The following is a 23,287-nucleotide window of genomic DNA, read 5'->3' as shown; positions in this document are numbered from 1 at the left end:
TAATTAGCCAAGTGCCATTACTTTTAAAGAAGCTACAATTAACAGCTAACTTGGTCTTTGTCTTTCTCATCCCTTTTATCAGAGGAATTTGCCTCAGGTAAAACACAAATTCTGTGACAAGATTTTTCTCTAAAGAAAATTAATTCTTTTTTGTTCTGAAAATATTTATTTCTACTTGATACAGCTTTATCTGAGGGCAATGCTCTAGCCCTGACCCCTGTCTGGTCAAGGAAGATTTAGGGTAATACCTGGGACCCTACTATTCAAGACTGAAATGAACTTTCTCTACATAATGTAGCCACAGTCATAAGCAATGCTGTTCCTAGGTCAAATCATACAAGGATGACATTGAAAAAGTATTTTGACAAAACCATTGCTGGTACCCAAAGAAGTCTGAGAGCCAATAATAAGTTCAGATTTATTGAGTAATGTCAATAATACGGTAGCTGGTTTTACATTTCATTTTGTAAAATAATGCTGATCTTTTGCTGCTTCTCATCAAAACACACGAAGATCACTGTAAAGCAACATTGGCACAGACACGTCACAGTGTTTGCATGATACCCAGTGGGGTCAGTTTACAGCAGGTGACAGAATTGTTTCATTGTATCAGGTCACAGATGTGCACTTGAACAGGCTCTGTCAATACCAGAAGGTTGCTTGCTGTGGAACACCCCTGTATGTGTCTCTTATACACAGCTTTGGCCCTTGCATGCAGGGAAGGAGATAAAGTACCCAAAACCATCAGTGATCCTCTTAAGGCTATCAAGCTGACTGTCCAGTTACAGCCCCAAATAGACCTGTTTCTGGTTGGGAGAAGTGTCCAAGATGAGATCTTTTTTGACAACTACTGTAAGTGTATGAAAGTTTAGCATGAACTTGAGTGTACAGTATACTTTAAATAAAAATAAGGATATTTTAGAAGTATTTGCAACTTAGTGATTAACCAAAAAATACTGGGTTCAATATTTATGATTAGCAATAAATACAGGTTACTTAATGTTTGCACATCAATTTAAGTAGACTAATGTCACTTGACAGAGTCTGATTAAGAACTGTAAAGCAGCATTCTGCATGAATTTCAACATGAAGTATTTGCCTACAGCCCATTCATGTCCGTTATTAAACAAGCTAATGCAAAACAAAATTAATACGCTCCCTTTGGACAGAGGGGAGATTGCTAAGCTTTCTTCCCCAAAAATCCAATTAAAACTCTTTGTGAAGCCATTCCAAACCTCCTAGTCACTGTAGGCATCCTCCTCGGCTGGCAGCTCAGCTCTGTCCCTGGGAACGTGGCACTGTCACTTAACAAGGACCATATCATCTCCTCACCACAAGCCAGTCTGTCATGTTAACTTCCCCAAAGGAGGACAAGCACGCTCCTTGTGAGGACACACAAGGTAATGCAGCTGGGTATGTCAGAAGAATGTTGTGTCCGCTGAAAAGGCACCTGCGAGTCGAAAATCTTCCTTTGTCAGCACGCTGTACATGCGCTGGGGCAACGGCTTGGAGTAAGGGGCAGGGCGCGGGACAGTCGTCCGCAAAATCACCTCGCGACCCGTGGGGGGTGGGAAATCTGAAACAGCGCCCACGTTGAGTCTGCGCTCCTCTGATGAACCCGATCTCCTCAATTCTTCATCAACTGGAGGCACTGCAGAAACCTTAAGCAAGAGCAGAGGTATAATTACAGGGCAAGCTGTCTCTTAACATTACAATTCAGAAAATATTGCATAAGAGGAAGATTAGAAATGGTGAACACATAAAACGCTTTGCGTGTACACAGAGCAAGACACCAATGGGATGTCAAGAAATAAACTGCGCACAATCAAATGGAAGAACCTTCATGTGTGGATGGTGAAGCTCAGCCTAAGCTCCTGACTTTTTGACAGTGTGAAGCAAGGGTTCTGACCAGATGAAACGCCCTTCTCAAGCAGGGCTCTCTCCTCAACTCTCTGTGGCTACCTGAGGCCAAGCCAGTCTCCTTTGAAAAATAACCAGCACCACTACTGGAGTCTTGACATAGAGCCATCTGCCTTTTCAAGCTCAAAATATTGCTTCGAGATTCTTCTTTCTCTTCACTACCTGTTAGACTCTAAAAATGAAGTCTGTGAATGAGGAAAAACCATTCTGGAAACAAAATTATTTTTATGCTTAATATGTGAACAACAGTACAAACTAAATCAGGCTGCTGAACTAGATCTACGAAAAGGTTCAACTCTATGCAGCTAGGGAAGATGAGTGGGAAATGAGGGACAAAGTTGGTTACCTCATCAGAAGATTCAGTCAGCTTGGAAAAGGATGAGAAAAGAGCCAGTGATGAAAGATAGAAACAAAGGCAAGTCAGAGGTGACTGACAAGAGGTTAGAAGGAGATTGTAGGTTCAAGAGACATCATGCACTCTACTCCCAAGAACATGCATTTGCCATCATCATTTTCCTGAGAAAACTTGCGAATATAACAAACTTGACACAACTCAAAGAGGAGTCCAGGTACAAAAGGTAATGAACAAGAAAGTCATTCAACTTCTTGTTACCAAACAGCTCTACTGAAATAATTCATGGTAGATAAAATACAAGGGGGTTTTGGTAGCAAGTTAGCTCCTGTCCCACTAAGAAGTCTTAATTAAGTGACCAGCTCCTAGTGGGAAGCATCTGTAACCCAGCTTTAGTTACAGATGTTTCAAAAGAAACAAAACCCGAGAAATTTACATACATCTTTATGGAACTAGAAACTCTTACTCTGCTTTAAAAACATAATGCCTCAGTATTAAAAAGGCGAGTGCACGTCCTCACATGCACTTACAAGGCAGAATTGTAGGCTTTATAGGGAGGCTGGTTGCCACGTTCAGATTTGCAACCAGATTTTCCCTAGAGACTAGAAGGATAAAATAAATGTTCTGATTTTTATTTCTCAGAATAATCATGGTCTGTTTTCAGAATGGTCATTTTTATGCTATGTTGCAAAATACAGATTATTATAAAGGCATCCACACCTTAAAAGTGTTTAATTCCCAATCACAAAATTTTTACAGCAGTGAATAACAAACAGGATTTCAGGCTCTAAGGTGTCTACACTACTACACGACCTTGTTATTACCACTACAGTTAAATTTTAGTTAGACAGTTTGGTGTAAGTCTGACAGAAACTGAAGGCTGACTAAGTATTGATTTCCAGACTTCTTGGACTGCAAAGGCTAATTATTACAAAGATTACTTAAGAGAAGAAGGGAATATTTATACCAATATAGGCTGAGGAAGGGTTTCCAGAACACAGATGTAACACAGGCAATAAGTGAATTGGATACAGAGTTGTACTGCAAAAGAGCTGAAACTCTTCCTAAGTACACTGGTTTCCACAGAAGAAATCTCAAGTATTCCAAGTATAAGCCTCAATCTAAAAAGTTACTCCTAAAATATTTAATACTATCACCTGTTTCTGTACCTCCCTGTGTGAAACAATTGATTGTTCTTGCTGTGATGTTACATATATCGTCTCTATTGACTAACGCAAAAATTTGTACCATAATAGCATTACTGATGTTACAGTTGGAAATAACCCAAGCATTAGTGACACCTCTGTCTACCCAGAGGTTTTTAACTGTTTCACACCCAGGTCATCTACACTTCTTTCACTTTGCAAGGTTCTGCTATTGCCAAAATCATGTTGAACATCACAAAAAAACCTCAAGCACATTTATGACAGTACATGCATATATGTGGACAAAATAAACTGGCATCATATGACAAGTCATCGCCTCACACTGCTTAAATTAGAAGCGTCTGCAACGCAATCAAGAACTCTCTCTTACCCTCTGAGCATTCACAAACAGCTTGTGAATAATGCTACCAGCAGGTCCTCTTCCTGCACCAATAACTGACACTTCTGGCTGCTCCAGGAGACAGTTGACAAACCTGGTAGGACAAATTATTGAAAAGGAAAAAGGAATGTTTCATTCTCAGCTGTAGCCAGTTTGCTAATCTAAAACCAGAACTGTTTCCTGTGAGGACGTCTCCACCTACAATCATCTGCACAGAGCTGGATAGTGTCTGCTAGTTTTTGAGTTCAAAAAGTTTAAGGAAAAAACCCTGACGTTTCTCATCACCCCATTCAAACACTACCATGGGCCTTTTCATTCCTTTACCCCTTCCCTCTGCCCTAAAGACAAAACCCCTCTTAACCTTTAGTTGTTTCCTCCTACCTTGTTGCTCTCTCTTTCATGCTAATACAAGCAGCTGTTCTTCCACATGTATCTCAAAACTAAGCTGAATACAGCAGTCACTCACATCAGGCCAGGAAAAACAGGATTATAAAGCTGTTTGCGTTGCAGCTCCAGCGGCAGGGCCAGTAAGCATCTAGCTTGTAATTCAGCCTCTTAGAAGACCTACTTCTCTCAATTAACTACAAATAGAACCCAGGCTCCTAATGCAGATGTATAAATTAAACATGAGAAGCCTTCATGGTGTTGTCTACCCAGAAGCAGTGACAATACGATAAGGTTTTTGAGTACAAAGATATCGCTTTAGTCAGACATTGCTCCTCTGACCTCCCAACATGTACTACAAAAATGTCATCTCTCCCGCTCAGCACAGCAGCAAGAAGTTAACATGGATTTTTTTTAACATTACTTATTAATAATCTTAAGCAGCAGGTAAATAATCTGACAGCGGGTAATGAAGCAATGAAACATGGCTTGACGCTTTTAATTCATATGGTTCCTCAGTAATATGTAGTAATTAGTAATTAGTAAGGAGACTAGAAAAAGAAAACAACTTGGGGGAAGGTATTTCATTCCGTATTAGTTATAGAAAATACTGAATTCCTAGTCTTCTAATTTTATCTCTATTGTAACAAAGTTCATCAAATATACCTTTTACATACACACACAAAAAAGTGAATACTCAGTACTGGCAAGATAAAAACAAATCCATTAAAATAATCTGTATCACATGTTTCCAAAGAGATGGTTACTCAGAGGAGCATTTAGGGTACCCACATACGCCATAACATCTCTGGGTAGCCTAGGGACAGGGACTCCTAATGGTTATAGCTACTAAATATGATTCCTCAGTACTTCTGTATCATCATCACTTCCATCTGTCCTAAATTTTGAAATAGTTAAAAAAGTACATCATAGGAAAAGCAAAACAACATAGAGGACAAAAAAAACCAATAATCGGTCACCTTTGTAGATCTTCTTTCTCCTCCTCATTTTCACATTTCTCTACCCCAAATTTTGCTTTCAGAGACCTGGCCCTGGCGATGATAGCTTCCACACTCATAATCTGAGCAATGATCTCCTGCAGGAGTTTAATAAAAAAGTGAAAATTAAAAAGACATTCTTTCAGCACTCCCATGAAGACTGTAAAAGCCTGATAGGTTTTCAGCCCCAGCCAGTACAAAAGCCTTACTTCCAGCTTCTTGTCCTCTGGATTGGGGAATCGTAGAACTTTACTGGAATGGGAGATTATCTGCCTAATGATCTTCTTAACTGAAGATATGTCTTCTAGTGCTTCTGTCAGGAGGAAAAGAAATGGAGAAGTTGTAATTATTGCATCAGTGTTCACCCTAAAATATCTTAATAATTTATTAAATATTATTTACCTTCTTCCTTTACCTTGAGTACAGCTGCATGGATGATGCAAGGCAAAAGATGCCTTGCAAGGTCAGCTGGTTTCTGAACTGCAAGGTAATGAAGCACCTACAACACCAAAAAATTTAGTATGTTACTAATCAAAACTACTTCCCAAAGATCAGGTTAACTGTCACAGATGAGCACCTACATTGAAGGATTCACAAAAAGGGAGCACTGTTGTAAGGCAGCACTCAATAGGTAGTTTTCACATGAATCCTCAGTGATTGCTTACAGTCCCAACAGGACTGAATGAAATTAAAAATAATTATGTTTTAGGAACACTTTAGTTTTCTAACACATACATACTGATTAAAATCTGGCTTATTTACTAATAATTCAGAAAGATACCTAAATAATGCAGCTTATGAAGTTACATTCCACACACTAATTTAGATACTTCTGTACTGTAGTACAGCAACAGGAATTTCTGATTAACCCAAAGCTAGATACAGTTTAATACAAGCTACAGAACAGTTTAATAACTCAAGAATGTAGCACAACGATGTGTTTATGTTTAAATTCTGCAGGAGGAAGAAGAAAGGGCTGCTCTAAGTTTTGCACTAGCATTACAGATCAGGCTATCGCTAGCCACAGAGCTTTTTACCTTCTCTGCCTCTCTCGTGTCATCGAAGAGTCTCTTCTGCCGCCGGGCTGGGACTGGTTTTGCCGTCTCCCAGGCCTCCACCCACATGTTGCTAGGGATCTTCATTCGGGCACTCAGCTCACCCTTAATTACTACGTTCCCCTTTTCATCAACCACTTCTTCTTCGATGTAATCCCGAGGGGAGTACCACCTCACAAAATCCTCCAGACAACAGCCAGGATTAGCTGCCTAGAATCAAGAGGAGATAAAATTTGTGCCTAAAAACTCCTATAAAAACAATAACCTGGGTAGGAAGGCAATAAGATTTAGTGGGTCAACTATAGGCTAGATGCCTAAACTTAGGGATTTCTATTCACAGTCAACAAACTGTACACTAAAAAAAGAGACCTGAAAAGGTGAGGGGATAAAGTATAAATCAAGACAATGACAAGGGGAAAAACCCACATCAACAAAAACAAAGAAACCTTCCTCTTACCCTCCCAAAACAGCACATTCATCACTTATTTCAGGCAAGCTCAAAATAACACAGTTATGGTGCTTGATACATGCAATAAATATGAATTTTCATTAAATTTTGTAATGTCTAAACTTATACCATTAAAGACTTAGATTAAAAACAGCCCAAGCACTGGGCTGCATAAATATGCTTTCAGTACTGACTTTCCATCTTTTAACATTCCAGTAACAAAATTCACCTTTTCTTCTTCCTTTAAAAAAATTTAAAAAAATACCTCCCACAAACAAAATTTCATTTTTCATAGATGCAGCATCAACACAGATACATCCACCCATTGGTCTAGAACATAAAAGGAAACCCAGCTTTCTATTCAATGCAACTATCGAGGGTGCACTTCCGCTTCTAATTATGGTTCTCTATTACTTAGAGCTTTTAGATCACTTGCACTGTAAAAAAACTGCTACATAGATGTGACATGAATTAGTTAATAAACTGATACTGATGTTGTACTCTTAATCTACAGTATATTTGTATCCTTTTACTAAGTAGCATTAAAATAATTTTTAAAGGAATATATATAAGCTATTTCATGACAGACTCTCCCATCTTTTTAGAGTTTTGAGATCCTTTGATGACAGCACTGTACATGCTCTTAGCTCCCTCTGCAGAGCTCAGAAAAGAAATGGAAGAAATTACCCAAAACCACAGCTATGCCAGTCCCAGTGTCATGAACAGCTGTACTGGACCTCTAAATCGTGGTAACTTACCCTTCCTAGTAAAGAACAAACCTTTACACCACCTTTACATTTAACCCATTTTGAGTCCAATTCAAGGTGCATTTTACAAAGCCAGACAGAGGTAAAAGGGACCCTAAATGAAAGGTTCAAGGGGGTGGAAGAGAGAGACTTGTAATTTTGATTCTTTAATGCTTAGTTTTCTTCTGACATAATTTTGTATGGGCTTGTCCAAGTTTTAATTCCCAATTTCTCAACTGCATGTTTTGGGCATTTTTTCCCTCCCACAGACATTGTGCAAATTTACTGGAACGTTACAGCGTAACAGACTGGATAGTCATAGATTTTGAAGCGTTTTAAGAATTTTATCACTATGTTTTTATTTTCAACTTTCAACTAATTCTGAACTGTTTTGTGAAGGGAAAAAAACTCAGAAAAGCCTTCAAAATTGTTCCACACAAGCAAGAACAGCATAATTAAGAAGAAAGCAGTCTCACAGAATTTCTCAAGTAGTACTACCTTGAAAGACTCCATATCTGAGAGCAAGCAGGCACTTTGCATGCGTGCCCGAAGATGAGCCCCTTCTGCTGATGTCCCTAATTTTGCCAGTACCTCTGACTGTTCTTCCAGCAAATCTTCAGTCATGGGTGCTGGTTCCTGTAACGTGGAAAAAGACAAGTTTACAAATAGCCTCTACTAAACTTAGCCCATATTAAGGAAGAGGACTGGAAAGCTCCCTGTCACCAAAAGTTCATTCTACTTTATTTGTACTCAAAGGAAATAAACATATTTCTGCTGCTTAAGTTGTTTAGCCTAAAGCTGTGCATCTGAAGACAACAATAACAAAAAGAAATTAAGAAGAAAACAACCTGAGAATTAAGTACAACATAAGGATATGTTATTAAAATGCCAGAAGTCTAGGAAGTGTTTGGCTGATACTGTTTTGTTGAGATGGATGAAAATCCACCTACAGCAATGTACAATTTTTGCTGTTGATACTGCCAGCACATAATTAATTGACAACATTTTGCCTGACTACACTCTGCTCACACCTTTCACCCACGCAAAGCAACATCCATTAAAAATAATTTCTCTCAAGTGAATGAAAAACACTGTATTCTTCATGCATGGCTGATTTCAAACTTCCTCTGACGCCACTGCTTCCTATTTCATCCCGTCACTCTGCAAGAAAGTCTGTGTCAGGTAACATTTCTAGGTGCTTGATGGTAAACCTGCTTTAAATAACAGTACCAAAACCTGATGACTATGCCCTTTTTAGATAGGAGTTGAGAAATGTTGTGGGTTGGGGTTTTTATGGGTTTTGTTTTGTTTAAAGAAAAAAGAAAAAGAAAAAAGTAACAGCAAGTAGTCAGTCCGCTAGAAATCTTCACAGTGGGAGGACCAAGGCAGTTCCTACTTTCCAGAAAAGAAAAGAAAGTAAGGAGGGGATGGAACATGCCTCAACGCTGGAAATTAAAAGAACCCCAGATTTGAAGGTAGACAAGACAGCTTAATTCCTGTTTAAAAAAAAAGAAGTTGAGTGAAATTTGGTAAGGAGATCCATTCTCAAATAAAACAAAAACAATGTGAGATTGCAGTTTAACAGCCTCATCAAGTCTTAAAAATGGAAAACAAGGTCTTAAGCCCAAAACACTTAGCGATTATAACAACAGGTAAGTCTATAACCTGCAAATTATTTACAATTCACAATCCTAGGTATGAGCCACGTTGCATGAGGGTCACATTGCACATCTGGCTCAGCTCCTGCTACCTAACCTGTGTTATTGGAATGTAGAGAGGCTCTCCTGGATGCAGCAGCGTCAGCTTTCCATGTGGATGCAGGCGACCTTCTGGTTTTAGGTTCACAGGCTCTTTGTTGCCTTCTTTTGCTCCTCCTTTCTTTCCATTTTCCTGCCCATTTCCTTTAAGATCTTCTGTGTCACTTAGACATTCAAAAAATTCCTCTTCGCTGTCACTCCACGATTCCCAAGACTTGCCAACTTCTTTCTCCTTATCAGGGTTATCTCCAGAGTGGTCTGCTCCTTTTCCAGTATCACCAGGTGAACGATCAGACACGCTCCCCCTTTTCCCCTCATCTCTTGCTTGCTTTCTTTCAATGCAACAATTTAACATCTAACAAGTTAAAGGAAGAAAATAAGTTTGGCAATTCCTCTTACGGAAAAAATGTCACAGAAAAACCTGAAGAGTCACCAAAAATCTCTCACAATTCTAACAGAGAACCATTCCATTTAACTGTTGCTATAACAAAGATTTTCCCAAGAAATTAAGTCCAGACCCAATAGTACAAGCATAACTAAAACTACAACAACAGTATATTTAGCTAATAATTGCAATAATTTTGACAGTTTCCTTAGGAGAAAAAATCATTCTTAAATTTGGGATATTTACCTGGAGCTTCTGATGCAGTAAACAGCATCTCAGATCTGGAGGGCCATTAGCTAATCTAACAAAAGGTAGAAGTGTAACCATTATCAACTACAAAGTTGAATCTTTCACACACATGTGGTCTTAAATCATATGAAATCCAAAAGAAGGGCAAATATCCACATGGAACCCACTCCCACCATTACTTCTATGATCCCAGAAGAGAAGCTACGTGACTGAACAAGCTCAGAAATTAAACTACATTTATTTCATAGAGGTCATTTGTTAAAAGGGTAACTCCTTTCAAACAAAACTTCAGCACCTTTGACTTTACTTTTAAAACTGCAATGATACAGTAGAGTGATCTCTATATATTTCAAGCTTCATTGTATTTGTTAGGGTGACCACTTGAAAGTGCAAACTGGCAAATAAATGGCCAGTCCATCCCATTACAAACAGTAATAGCATTCGCTGTGTGAAAAGCCTACTACACCAGCAGGAACTTGGAACAGCCCCCTTAGAGAAGTGGTGAAACTACGCTACAAAGCAGAAGAGTCTCTGACTACATCAGCTCCTTCATTTTCATCTAATGATAAAGTGGAAGCCAAGCATCCACATAAGCTTTTCTCTTTTTTCTCTCATTCACACAGTAGAGAGCTCTTTAGCTTCAGCTTCCTCTGGGAATGTTGCAGTTTTCAAGGGAGGGCACAGCTGCTTTTCCCTACTCCCTATCCTTTCTTGCTTTAAGGAAGTAGAGTAATAAAAATACAGGATAATATTTGAAATTTTAAAAACAACCAACCCTAAGTCATAGTGAACTCACTCCGTTCCTGAAACAAACATTTTCTATGACAAAGCAGCAGCAACAACAACAGAAATCTTACCCTGGAATAAGGTAGTTGTTCTCCCATCTGTAGCGCATTTCTAACACAAATTCTTGCCAAAGATGTGCCACTCCTTTTACTCCTCCATGGTAGAAATTTATCATACAAAGACATAAAGCTAGTTTGTACGTCAGACTGTCAGAAGGAGCAGATTTAAACTGACTGAAGAGATTCTATGTGAGAAATAAAAGAAAGCAGAAAATACAGGAACAATGGCATTTTTTCCAAAGCCATAGGATATCTTTCTTGTTTGACAACACAAGTGGCTAACTAACATTTTAAGCCTGTATGTATAAGCTACCAAAAATGACAGTCTTTGGAAGAAAAAAAAAAAAATCAGAAGGGAAAAAAAAATTAAAATCACTATTTCTACCTAGAGAATCCACAAAGGTAAGTTCCTCTTCCCAAACATTATCTCTACAATATACAGGGCAACCACAGCAGACTGCATGAACACACACTCAAAACCGCTTCACTCTCTCATGAATGTCAGCCAGTAAAACTTACATAATCTTCATTCTCTGGAGGAGGAGGAGGAGGATTGTTTCCTCCTGACGTGCTAGTTCTGCTTTCAAATCCATCTGCAAGCTTGTCAGCAGCATCAGGAAATAAGAACTTGAAGAAACAAAAACAATTCCAAACTGCCATCAGTATGTTTTTCCTGCTTTTCTCACTTTCTCCATAAAGCTACTGCTGGTTACATTACATAGTAATTAAAACTGTTAGCAGAGTTCAGAGTTCATTTTTGGTCCACTTACATTGCACACACTTGGAACAGCTTAGGCTGCTTCAAGAAGCTGATCAATGCAATTCAAATAATGGAACTGACATCAGACACTTTTATGCATAACTCTGCTATAAACTATAAGCCAAATGCATCAGTGGAAGCATGAAATCCAGGTTTCATATGAATTTATGTGCTCGGACAGCTCACTTACCAGAAGAATAGTGTTCAGAACTTCATTGTTTAAAGGTGACTCATCTACACCTCTGTGTTTGCGAATTTTTTTCTTTGCACTGTGAACCATATTTGTGACCGATAATTTATGGATTGGGACTGGTGCTGGCTCTGTGAGCTTCGACAAAGCGTGGGTAATATCAGCAACCTCTGCAAAACAAATTAAAAATAATTCGAACAACACAAAACAAACCAAACAAACAAAAATGCAAGACCATCTCTCTTTAAAGTTCACCTGTCATATTCAGTCTATTTATCTTATATTGATTCTTACCACCCTGTTAAACAGAGCTACACTCCTGTGCTGCCAGGTTCCACACGTGATATTCACTGTTCTCAGCCACAAAGATAAGCAGGGACTCATAGACTGTTCTTGATTTACTTTACTGAATGGAGTGTAGACTGAGTTGGCTGTAGACAGTGCCTGCCACCTACTGTAGTAGTACTGAATACTTGCAGGCAATTACAGGCAGAGTATCAGCAAAAAGTCTGCTGAAAAGCCAATGTTTCAATTTTATTTATACATGATACCAACAAATACACTGTAGATAACAAAGACTGTTCAAGTGTGCACTAGAGCTTAAATAAAGCCAGTATTAATCACTATATGACCTTAGATGGTGTAAAGCACTATTCTGTTTTAAAGTCCTCAAGTAACCTCCTCAAAGCAAAAGATTTTTTCCAAAGTTGTTGCTAGGAAACTTTAGAATGTCTCTTACAATAAAATGAATTAACATGTTTAAAAAGAGGACAGACAGTTTTAAGTGAACAATCACCAGCAGCCTGGAAAACTTCATCTTGGCAAAAATTTGAAGAGAATTAGAGATAAGGAGGGCTAAAAAGACTGCATGTCAAGCACTAAGAGTAATACAAACCCTACTCGGTATAGCACCTTTTTAAGCTAACTAGTGAGCTCCTTCAAAACTAAGATCAAGTGTGCCCAAAGAAAACACATTGATATGGGCCATATTTGGAGGGAAGAAAAGGTGACATGAGGCAGGAAAGAAGGGAATGTTCACCATATACAGCAAGAAAAGTGAAAGAAAGGAATAGAGCCATCAAAAAGATGTCAGTATCTATACTGTTGGGATAAAGTCTGACTTTTCATCAGATAATTTTGGTTTGTTTGGGTTTTTTGAGGTTTGTTAGTTTGCCTGTTTTGTTTTCACACTTCTCTTCCTCACAGGTAAGAATAAGATAGGTGCTTAAAATGGAGAGCAAAGCCTTGAACAGATTAAAGACTCTTTAAATTGGCTGTTAAAACATGCACTACACAGTACTTCAGAAAGCAGAAAAAACAGGAAAAAAATACCAAAAAATACATGATACAGACAAATCTGATGTGTGGTCAAAACAAATTCTTCCACACACTAGTCAGATTTTAAACTCTTGTTTTCCAGTGAAAACAAACAACTATAACAGAGGCAATTGTCCTCTAGGACTTTGGGAGACAAGCTTGCCTAGAATTCATGAGAAATTATACCATGTAGCACTGACCAGAAAATTCCTAGGAGTATAACTGAAATTGCCTGAGAGTTACAAGTATAAAATACTCATCAATCTGAAGTCAGGAAAAGGGCATAGGGAAGGTAAAATAACATGAAACTATTAAAACCAAAAAATACAAATCAACAAGATTTTAGTTTTACCTTTTCCTTCCTCTTCAAATGCAGACCTCCCAAGTATCTCATCAGTTGACTCCTTCCGACGGCAAAGCTTGTAGAATTCAGTAAGAAAGTCACCTATGAGAGAAACAGAATTTCTGAACAACTGTCAATTAAAATCTCACTGAATAAGCTAACTCTCAAAATTATGCGTGAGGAACAGTAAGTTTTATCTTTTCATCTGAAAGAATATGATAATTTTTTCTGAAGCACTAATATATTTAAACCACATAATTAAAGCTTAGGAAAATGCACATCTAGGCAGCACTCAGTCACCTCTCCAGAGCACCGTTCTGCATGCAGTTTAATCCAATTCTTCACTCAAAGCAAGATGAAACTTCTGCAGCATGTTTTTTTCTTTTTTTAGCTAGTTAGTTTTGAAGCCTTTTTCCCCACAAGCTAACAGGCAAGGATGGACAACAGATGTACCAATCCTGCCTGTCAGACAGATTGAGTCAATTAAGGAAATGCATATATGCAGAAGGCACTTAATAAAATTTAAAGATTCCAGGAATCTAAATTCTCACAGAACACAGAGTAAATGCTTATTCTCTGGAACCTGGTGAAGTAAGAACAGCAATGAAGCTCAGGTACACAGATGCAGAATAACCTACAACAGAAACTTATGTTGAGTTCTTGAAAAGGAAGCCCAAAATACTGTCCACTCAAAAAAATAAGCAGAGTGAAGAAACAGAGATCATCAGATAATTAAAAATTCAATCCCAACTTCACAATTCAGTAGCTTAAAAACTGTAAGGTAAGATAGGGAGTTCTGATGACTTACCCAACAGACATTGAGGGTTATCTGCTTTTCTGACTCTCACAGACCACTGGGGTGCTTGGGTAGGATCCAGGTCACTTTAAAAAAAAAAAAGAAGTGTCATACTATCACCATAAGCAGGCAGGGAGGTGAGTACCAAATTCTCAATAAACGGAATGTCACAGCTAGTTAGGCCATGGAAACCATAATACACACCACATTACACGTGAGAACATAACAGACTTTCTAAAATGCAAGCAACGGTCCCTGTTCTCATGTGCATACAGAACGTAAATAACACGTGGAGAACAATTCAGTTCAGCTAAACTGTCTTCTTTTAAAGTGTATTCATGTTGAATCTAATTTGTGAATTAATTAAAACAGTAAAGCACTTTTTTTTTCCCTTTCTTAAGTATCAGTATACACTGTTCTTCCTCTTTAGGAGGCTTAGCAGAAAACCTGGATGATGTTTTTTTGGAGAGGGATGTCACTCAATTCTTTTTTGCTTTCTGTGTTCCACTATCAACTTTTCCATGACATATGCAATACACAAAACTTTTTAAGTCTAGCATGAGAATGTGCCCAAAAATGGAGGTGTGTTCTGTTGAGATTATGATACAATACTACTTTCTCACACAGAAATGCATTTCAAAAGGGTTTTTTCCAAATGAGATGTTCTATAAAGGGACCTTAACATTCCTCAAAATGGTATCTTTTTTACACACAAAGCCACACACATTTTAGACGTCACTAAAATGCAGTTGTTAACAAATAAAATACACTTCTAGATATTTGCAATTCAGACAAAATACTTACGAATAAACATCATTGTCAACAATTATACCTTCCGTTAGGTGAGGCCATGTGGTAGCTAAATGAAGCTCACTGAAACAAAACGAGATTTAAATCTTTCAGTACTAGTAGAAAGTATTCTCTCCATTATAGTTAAGATCTTGACAGGGTATTTGTGACAGTTCATACTTAAGTCCCTCTATGTATTTTGCAACTACCTCCAGAAATGTGCATGTTTTCCAATGCATTTTCTTGCTCCACACATTCTGTTGGTTGTTCTACAGCATGACACCCAGTAGTGCACTAAACTTTACTAGTACCTGGCACACAGAACTCTCTCAACTCCTCTCTACAAAAGGAAAAATTGTGCATTGCACGCTAGGTATGCAGGTACAGAGGAAAGAACAACATCCGTGAATTGCCTACAGCATCAAACACTGTCTAATGCAATAAAATTATTCCTAGATTGGCTGCATAGTGATGGGGTGTTCAGAAGAGGACATAGAGAGATTGCCATAGATCAGTTTACAGACACTCTCAATTTAACACTTCTACAAATGTGAAAGATGAGAGCAAGTCCAACCCTTTGATGAAGGCACACCATTTTAAAGTTTACCAGTTAAGGTATATTTCAACACAATATTTTCAGAGATAAATGAAGTGCTCTAGAAGCTTATGGTGAAAGATTTATGAGCTAGACCTCTGAATATCATTAGACAATTTTGCAGATAGTCTTATTTGCTACTAGACCATTACTTTTCACAGATGTTTCTTACATACTTGAACAATTAGATCATCTGTTGGGGATATACTAAGTAATAGGCAGGCAAAACTAAGATTTAAAATTACATACCTGTAAGTCCTCTATTTAGGAAGTTATAAACCACATTGTTCTGAACTCTTATCTTACCTAATAGGATCCTCACAGGCACCAAATGGTAACTTCCCAAACTCAAGGCCTCCAACTTCTCCCCCAACTAGAGCATCTATATCTGAAGACAGATCAATACATTTTCCGTACAGAATTTATGGAATATTTTAAGAAGCACATCATCTTAATTTTACAGTAAAAAGACTGTAGCATGTAGGACGACCAGAGAATAGCTGAACAGCTAAGGTGACAGAGCTATGAAAATGCAATCCTAGCACATAGCTAAAGTAATTACTTCCAGCAGAAACTGGGAAGAAATCATGCAACTAGACATTGAAAAATATATTAAATTCTTGCCATCAGTACAGAGGGAAGGTTATTCCCTTTTGTACAGGCAAAGATGATGATAGCTATAAAGGCAGCTTTAAAGAGTCAATGTTGACAGAAGAACAAATAGACATAAACTTGCCATTAAAAAAAAATTAAGCAGGTAATCAGTACCAAGCAGAAAAGAGAGACTCCAGAAGAGCAATTCTGCAGAGTGAAAAACCAACTACTTTTAAAAGGTTGATAGTTTCATGAAGAGTTACATGTTATGTCTCCTGCAGTTAAAGACTTAATCTAACAATCTGGGAGACTCCTTGTAATACCAGATACTTAAAGATGTTCCCCAGCATCCCCAGCCACTTCCCATGCCACATCCTTCAAATATATAAACCAAAAATAGACAGCCTTCACCAAACAAATTCAAATGGGTAATAACATACTGTAATGCCATTATAATAATGCTATTCCAGCATCTGATCCTTAATTTTAAATGCATGTGGCAAACTGTTTACATACAAAACGAGTGAGGTATTAGAGCACATAAAGTATGTGGATAACTTATTCACATAATTTCTTCTTCAGAGAAGATAAAAGACGCATTTAAGTTCCTTGGTTGTATTCAAGAAGAGCTAATTGAGTGAGGGGAATAAAGTACAGGTCCAGTTCTTCACAATGGACATAAAACCACAATTGCATGTAGCAACAGCAGTAAAAATCATGTTTCTGCAGTACACTAAGTCACTACCTCCCTTACCCAGAAGCTTCTAAAAGTAAAATTTATTCAAACTGCTCAAATCAAGGGATATGATCAGTGGTACAACTCATACATTGCAAATCAGGGATCCCAACTTAGTGAATAAATACAGCGAGGTACAGACTCCAGAAAACACTGACTTCTGTGTCTGCAGAAGTAATAAAAAATAAAGGCTGTAGAACTAGCTTCCCAAGTTCTTTAGGTAAAGTTGGTTTATCTACAAAGAGAAACTATCACTTTAAAAGCACCAATGTTCTCTGACCCTAAAGAACAGAATTCTCTTTAAACGTATTTTCAACACTCCTTACGTCCTAAGCACACAGGGTCACTTCAATGCAGATTTCTTCAAAACATATCCTTAATTACTATAAGAATTTTTTTTTTAGCAAAGGTAAGTAAAACCATTAGGTAACCAGACCAAGGTCACACAGGTTCTGTCCCTCTAAGCGTGCCCTAAATACTTTAGCCTTGTTACATAAAACTACTACCAAGCCAAGAATAGAACCTGGGCATTTAATTGTTCCATCACCTCATGCCTAAAATAACACAGCACTAATAAAAATGCATGTTAAGGGGGAACTAACATCTACCTTTTCCCTAGGGATTTGTCTACCTTTGAGCCAGAAGTTTAGAATTTATTTATTTTTCTACATATAAATCGGTCTGTTAAAAACAAATTCCTGACACCCAAGGAAGAAAGTACTATGACCAAGCAAGCATATGAGAGTTCATCATGAGATTACCAACTGAGTAGACTCACTCCATTTTTCCTAAGTAGTATCACTATGGCATAAAAATTATCAAGTCCAGTGTATGCACTTTAGATTTAAGGCTATACATTACTTTTCTCTTTTTTCCCCTCATACAAGGCTACTATAATAAAAGGTGTGGTCAGAAATTTTGCCCACATTAAAAAAATAGATCAATGGCTTGGCTTATTTAGCACTGTGTAAACAACAAAACCAAAAATCCAGAATTTTAGCACGAGGTCCACATAATATTTTCTCCTTTCCCTATTGTTAATAAGCTTAACTAGTGAAGTATTAAAACCAGTTACTTCATGGAAATAATTGACAAATACTCCTGTGAAGTATTAGCACATACTAGAAACTGAATCCCAGTTTCCCCATGGAATTCAGGGCGTAATTCTTTATAGATCCACAGTTAGTCAACCTTTTCTCTCCAAAACAGGTAGTACAAGTATCACTATGTCCTTAAAATACTCACAAAAAAAACAACGGGGAAAAAAAAAAAGCTTATTCCTAGGCACAGCCCTAACCAAAACACCTGTCACAATCATAAGCCACAGACATGATTTCGGAGCAGCTTTAACCTTGCTAGCCTAACACAGGGAGTGGGATGGTACTCAGTTGTAACTGAAGCCTGTCCATGCAGAAAATGTTTTAATTCCTATGGCAAGATACACAAACATTTCCTGTTTATCTTAAAACAAGTTATTCTGAAGACACAAATCTCCTACCTGGCGGCTGCTGCGGCCAGAAATACTGCTGCCAGTCTTGAAGCACGTATGTAAGCCGAATAGCCATGTTGACTGGAGGCAGTGGTGTTAAAGGGCAGCCCTTGAAAATATTAAAAGAAAAAATTTAATGTAAAGAGTACATCCTCTCAAATACCCCAGGCCTTGAACATAAATTAGTTATGATACCCTGTACTGGAGCTAATTTTACCAGAACTGCAACACCTCAAGTACTACTAGTAAAACCAGTCAAGGATTAATGATTATTAAGGATTTTTCCCCTCAATGTTTTGATAAGATTGCTGACTACCAATATCAGTTGAGAGGTGTCAGCCATACCACTCCATAAACTAGCAGTCCACTTAGACTCCTCACATTTCATCATGTTGTTCTTCACTCTTAACTATGGGGAGCTACAAAATATCAGAATTAAAAAACACAGCAACCCTCCATTAAATAGCAAAATAGAGATTGTTTTGGGGAGAGAGAGAAGAGAGACTTGTTACAAAGACACTGTAAAGCAGACAAATTCTTTCACATGCCAGTGGAAAACAAAAATGGAAGAAGGTGATAACACTGAGGAGCAAAACCCACACCAGTTTTCACTCTTTATAGCTAGATACTGGCCATATCTGGAAAAAGACTTTGTTGGTATTGAAAGTGTAAACCTCATCCTTACAAAAAAAAAAATCTCTAGAAGACAGAATTGAATCTACAAGCAACCAGGTAATAAAATAACTACTCTTAATATCGGTCATATGCATTCAGATGCACTTACAATCTTGGTTTTGAAGATATCCAGTAATCCTGATAAATGAGTATACTGATTTGGCACTTTGCGAAGATGAACCATTTCAAAGTCAGTTCGAACTCCTGGACCCTGACATTCTCCAACGTACATTCGTCGCCATTTATGATGTATTTGCACAAACAGTGGTACCTGACTATAAAGCATGAATAGTTCAGATTACTGAAAATGTCAAGCTGTCTTTTAGGCTATAAAACCAGCTAAACATTTTCACATAACTTCATAAACTTTAGAATGTCTTTTCTCTTAGTGGAACACAGTTTAAAACACCTCATAGGAATCAAAGAAAAATGCTGCTAATTTCACCATTAAAAGGAGTGCTAACAAATTGTCATGTCATAAGCACAGCCCTATCCGTGACTTCAGTTACCTAATTTTCAGTCTAAATATTTTTTGAGGAAGATTAGAAAGTTACTGTTACCACATATAGGGAAGAAGTCCTGTTCAAAAAGTTGTATTTTGTATACCAGTTACTCCAGCAACTTCTAGCAGCTTTTAAACTCCTTTAAGATTTTTAAACAATAATGAATATAAGTAACACATTGAATCTATCTTTTTATAGCTTCCACAGGAATTTTTTTTTAATCCTTCTGTAACAATATTACAGTGCAAACACAACACACTCTGAGTGTATTTTGCCAACGCTTTAATACCTTTTCCTCACAACAGCAGTACGCTAGAGTTTAGGAAGTGACCTACCAGCCAGTGTTCCCCAGCGCAATGGAAACGGAACTCAGCAAAAGGTTACATTTGGATTCACTAAGCACTGCGTCGTTATTTGCAGCTGGAGCAATAACCACAAACTCACGTAAGCCATACCTGAGGAGAGAGAAAAAAAAGAGCACATTTCTGGTTTTTAGCAAGCCAGCTGAAACACAGAATTTTTAGAAATATTGTAACCTGAATAACCTATCTGTCACCAACAGCCTGTGGAATCTTATTTTTGATGCCAGTACCTCTTCCAGAGAGGTCAAGAACTGAGTGGGCAAGGAGTGCTGCAGATTCTCAAATCACAAACTACAGGAGCTTAACAGCATTCAAACACTGCACTCAAATTAATGTCAAGACTTCCAGTTCTATCACTCCTGAGTTTTCTACTTTACATTAATAACAACTGGAACTATTTATATATGAAACCAACCTCTCTAGAACAATGCTGTAATGTGCTAAAGTTCACAATGGCAGGCTTTTTTTGCACTGCTTTCCTGTGTACAGTACAATTATTTTACTTAAGCTTTAACTCTTGATGAGAAAAAAAAATATACAAGCGATTGCGGGGCATGAAAGAGTTGCGGGTCTTTTTCTGTGCTTATTTATATTAAGGATGAGAGACAGCATACGTACCATCTTACCAGACAGTGAGCTCTAGGAGGAAAGTCATTGTTCATGCACAGCAAGTCCTGCATGGGCAGAGGAAGGGCATCTGAGGAAAAAAATGATATGCAAGTAGAGCATCAGCATCCATTCAGCTGATTTACAATTTACGTACATTAGCAATTTGTTGAATGCAAAGCATACTAAAAGCAGAAGTGTCAGATCCCACCCATCAGACTCCAGAAAATTTCACACAGCAGCAAATCAGTGCGCTGTGATTTCCACACTCCAACTGTCTTTTGTCACATCCTTGCACACGAGGGTAAGAGAACTCTCAGCTACCTTCTACCAGTTCTTCTTTCCCATCTTTGTCACTGGGTTCTTGAACAAGATAGTGATGGGTAACTGAGAATTTGAAGTCTGCAAATGAAATTTCATCTGATTTCTCTTCCCATGCTCCTGTGGTATATACACCCTGCATACAAAAAAGATGTAATTTGATCACATAAATTTACATTAGCATTCTTAAGCCTTAAAAGGTATACTGCCTACAAGATCTATATTTATTCATCCTTTTCCTACTGCTAAATATTTATTATTAAATAACTAAGTATGGTTTGATTAAAAAAAAAAAATCTCAAAAGCACTTAAATATCAAGGTAGCTGAATGCTAAATCATGTTTATTTCAAGGACCACATATCCCCCTGAGAAGTCTTCAGAATTATATGGGAATTAAGAGGCAGATACATCCTTTCATATGCAACCATAGGTCTTAAGTGTATGCACCCTCAACCTTGCCCAGAGGCGGAATTTTCCCACCTGGGATTTTACCTGTATCTATACCATTCTACACAAATAGGACTTAAATATTAACTTCTCGTATGCTTTTGCTGATAAATGACTTTGCAGCTATAATTTGCAAAACTTCTGTGTGTAAGGATAACTATTTTTTTAACAAAAATACAAGATAGGAAAGATTCTAGAAAAAAGCACAACATCACTGAACAGAATTGTAAGCTGCTACTAAAACAAAGCAACCTGGACAACCCTCTGATCTGTAAAGGGTGTCCTCTCACTAGAGATCAAGTGGGGAGGTCTGCGTGTAGAAGAGAAAATATGTAGGGATATACTGACAGCTAAGGCTGGAAACTAGTTAATCAGAGAAGTTTTTGTTCTGAATACTCTGTACCCTAACTAAAATTAAGAATCATAAAATTCCTCTGCAAACATAGCAGCCATTCAATCCAGAACAGCTGAATTTATCTGCACTAGTCTGCAGAAGAGCTCAGCAATTTCCTCTGCATTTTACAGGACTGAGAAAGCACTGCAAAGGCTCTAATTGGGCTTTGAAAAAAATCTCTCCAATCTATGAAACACCCTGAGTCACCAGCAGTACAATGCAAACCTCAACCGTAAGTACGTGAGAAGTGACAAAGGCACAAGGCAGGGCAAAAATAAACTCCTTAAGAATTTAGAAGAGCTTCAACCATGTTTTCAGATTAAAAACTGGGGAAAAAATAAATCACTAGGCTCTATATGAAGATCCAACTTTATCAGGGAAACAGCCTGTTAAGCAGACAGCCCACCAATAAATTTACAGCAACTGTTTGTCAAATTGCCACTTTTACAAACAAACTTCCCCAATAAAAACAATTATCTACCACACCCAAGAAAATCGCAATACGTGTAAGCGTATACTGGTGTGTTACTACTGAGTAATTCTAAAAGAAAATTCAGAAGCAGTAACTGACCTTTTCTAGAGGTTTCCCTGAAGAAATCCCAATAAGCTTCCAGTCATTCAATACTTCTTCTATTTTTGAAATAAATCTATTAGGGAAGGGGAAAGTCATTAGTATTTGCTGAATGCTAAGCTTGTACTACAATTCAGCTCCCTAAAAGCAGACAATATGTTGTCCTACTATGGAATTCCTAAAAAGAAAAATATCTAAATAAACAACAAAAAAAGGTGTCACAATAAAAACAGAACAATTGCTTCCTTGTATAAATAAAACAGTCCTCCTATGTTTATATTTCAGTTTATAGTTACTTTTAGCAACTGCAAAGAGCCTTGTTCATAATTTGACACAAAATCATAAACTGAATTCTGGTCTAAAATGCAGTGCTTAGAATGTGTTCCCTGCCATAGGCATCATCACTGGAAAAAAAGCATTTAAAAAAATAATACATCAAGAATGCAAAAACATTCTTCACCTTAAGTTTTCTTGTACACTGTTCTACTAACTTTTAAACGCGTCAGGTATACGATAACTATTTTAATAATCAAGCAGCTACTTAACACACAAGCCTTCCAGATGTTTATTCTAATCCTTTACAAATGGACATTAAACTAGACCTTTCACTAAGTTCAGAAACAGCTTGACCAGATCCTCTTAAGCAACTCATCCGCTGCGGCCTGAGTCTCCGCTGCAGAGCCAGCCGGTAACGCCGGACCAGCCGCGACGAGGCTCCGGGTGCCTCCGGGTGCCACCGGCTACCGGCCAGGGCAGCCTCCCAGCTGGCGAGGCCGACCGTGGAGCAGGGACCCAGCTCCCTTGAGCAGGAGCGGGCCGGGGTAGATGAGGCAGAGCCCCCGATCCTCCCGAGGCGGCCGCGGTGAGGGGAGTAAAGTCAGCGGCAGCACCTACCTCTCCCACTCAGAGGCGGTGGTGAAGTCCGTGATCTCAAACACCTCCGACTCGGGCTGCGGGGAGAGAGCGGGAGAAGCAGTGAGCGAGGAGACCGCCTCGGCGGGGAGCGGGGAAAGAAAGGGGAAAACACTCACTTCGCTGTCCGCCGCCATCTTGCGCCGCTGCCGGGACAGCCCCCCAGGCGCGGGGGCTCACGGGAAAGCGGCGGGCAGCGGGG

At 38.3% G+C, this 23,287-nt stretch overlaps 1 protein-coding gene across 2 annotated transcripts; it reads right to left on the bottom strand.

Moving 5' to 3' along the window:
- Window positions 1-1,328: 1,328 nt before the first annotated feature.
- On the bottom strand, window positions 1,329-23,222 carry RAB3GAP1 (RAB3 GTPase activating protein subunit 1 (catalytic)). 2 transcript variants are annotated; one of them, XM_010182603.1, is made up of 25 exons: window positions 23,205-23,222; window positions 23,068-23,123; window positions 22,174-22,249; window positions 20,764-20,896; window positions 20,452-20,530; window positions 19,807-19,926; window positions 19,078-19,243; window positions 18,303-18,402; window positions 15,781-15,862; window positions 14,895-14,963; window positions 14,103-14,176; window positions 13,304-13,396; window positions 11,635-11,804; window positions 11,204-11,311; window positions 10,697-10,869; window positions 9,837-9,891; window positions 9,204-9,560; window positions 7,947-8,084; window positions 6,237-6,464; window positions 5,602-5,698; window positions 5,409-5,512; window positions 5,182-5,297; window positions 3,809-3,911; window positions 2,267-2,287; window positions 1,419-1,661 (listed from the first exon to the last, which is right to left on the bottom strand). In XM_010182603.1, exons 1-25 carry the CDS (start codon window positions 23,220-23,222, stop codon window positions 1,419-1,421), a joined length of 2,979 nt encoding a protein of 992 aa, XP_010180905.1. The 2 variants fall into 2 exon arrangements, with proteins under 2 accessions (XP_010180912.1, XP_010180905.1); XM_010182610.1 differs by lacking the exon at window positions 2,267-2,287 and having other exon boundaries at window positions 1,329-1,661.
- Window positions 23,223-23,287: the final 65 nt, after the last annotated feature.

The sequence above is a fragment of the Mesitornis unicolor genome, unplaced genomic scaffold (assembly GCF_000695765.1).
Source record: "Mesitornis unicolor isolate BGI_N332 unplaced genomic scaffold, ASM69576v1 scaffold31070, whole genome shotgun sequence".
Classification (NCBI taxonomy): Eukaryota; Metazoa; Chordata; class Aves; order Mesitornithiformes; family Mesitornithidae; genus Mesitornis; species Mesitornis unicolor.
This window is presented reverse-complemented; position numbering and strand designations above follow the sequence as displayed.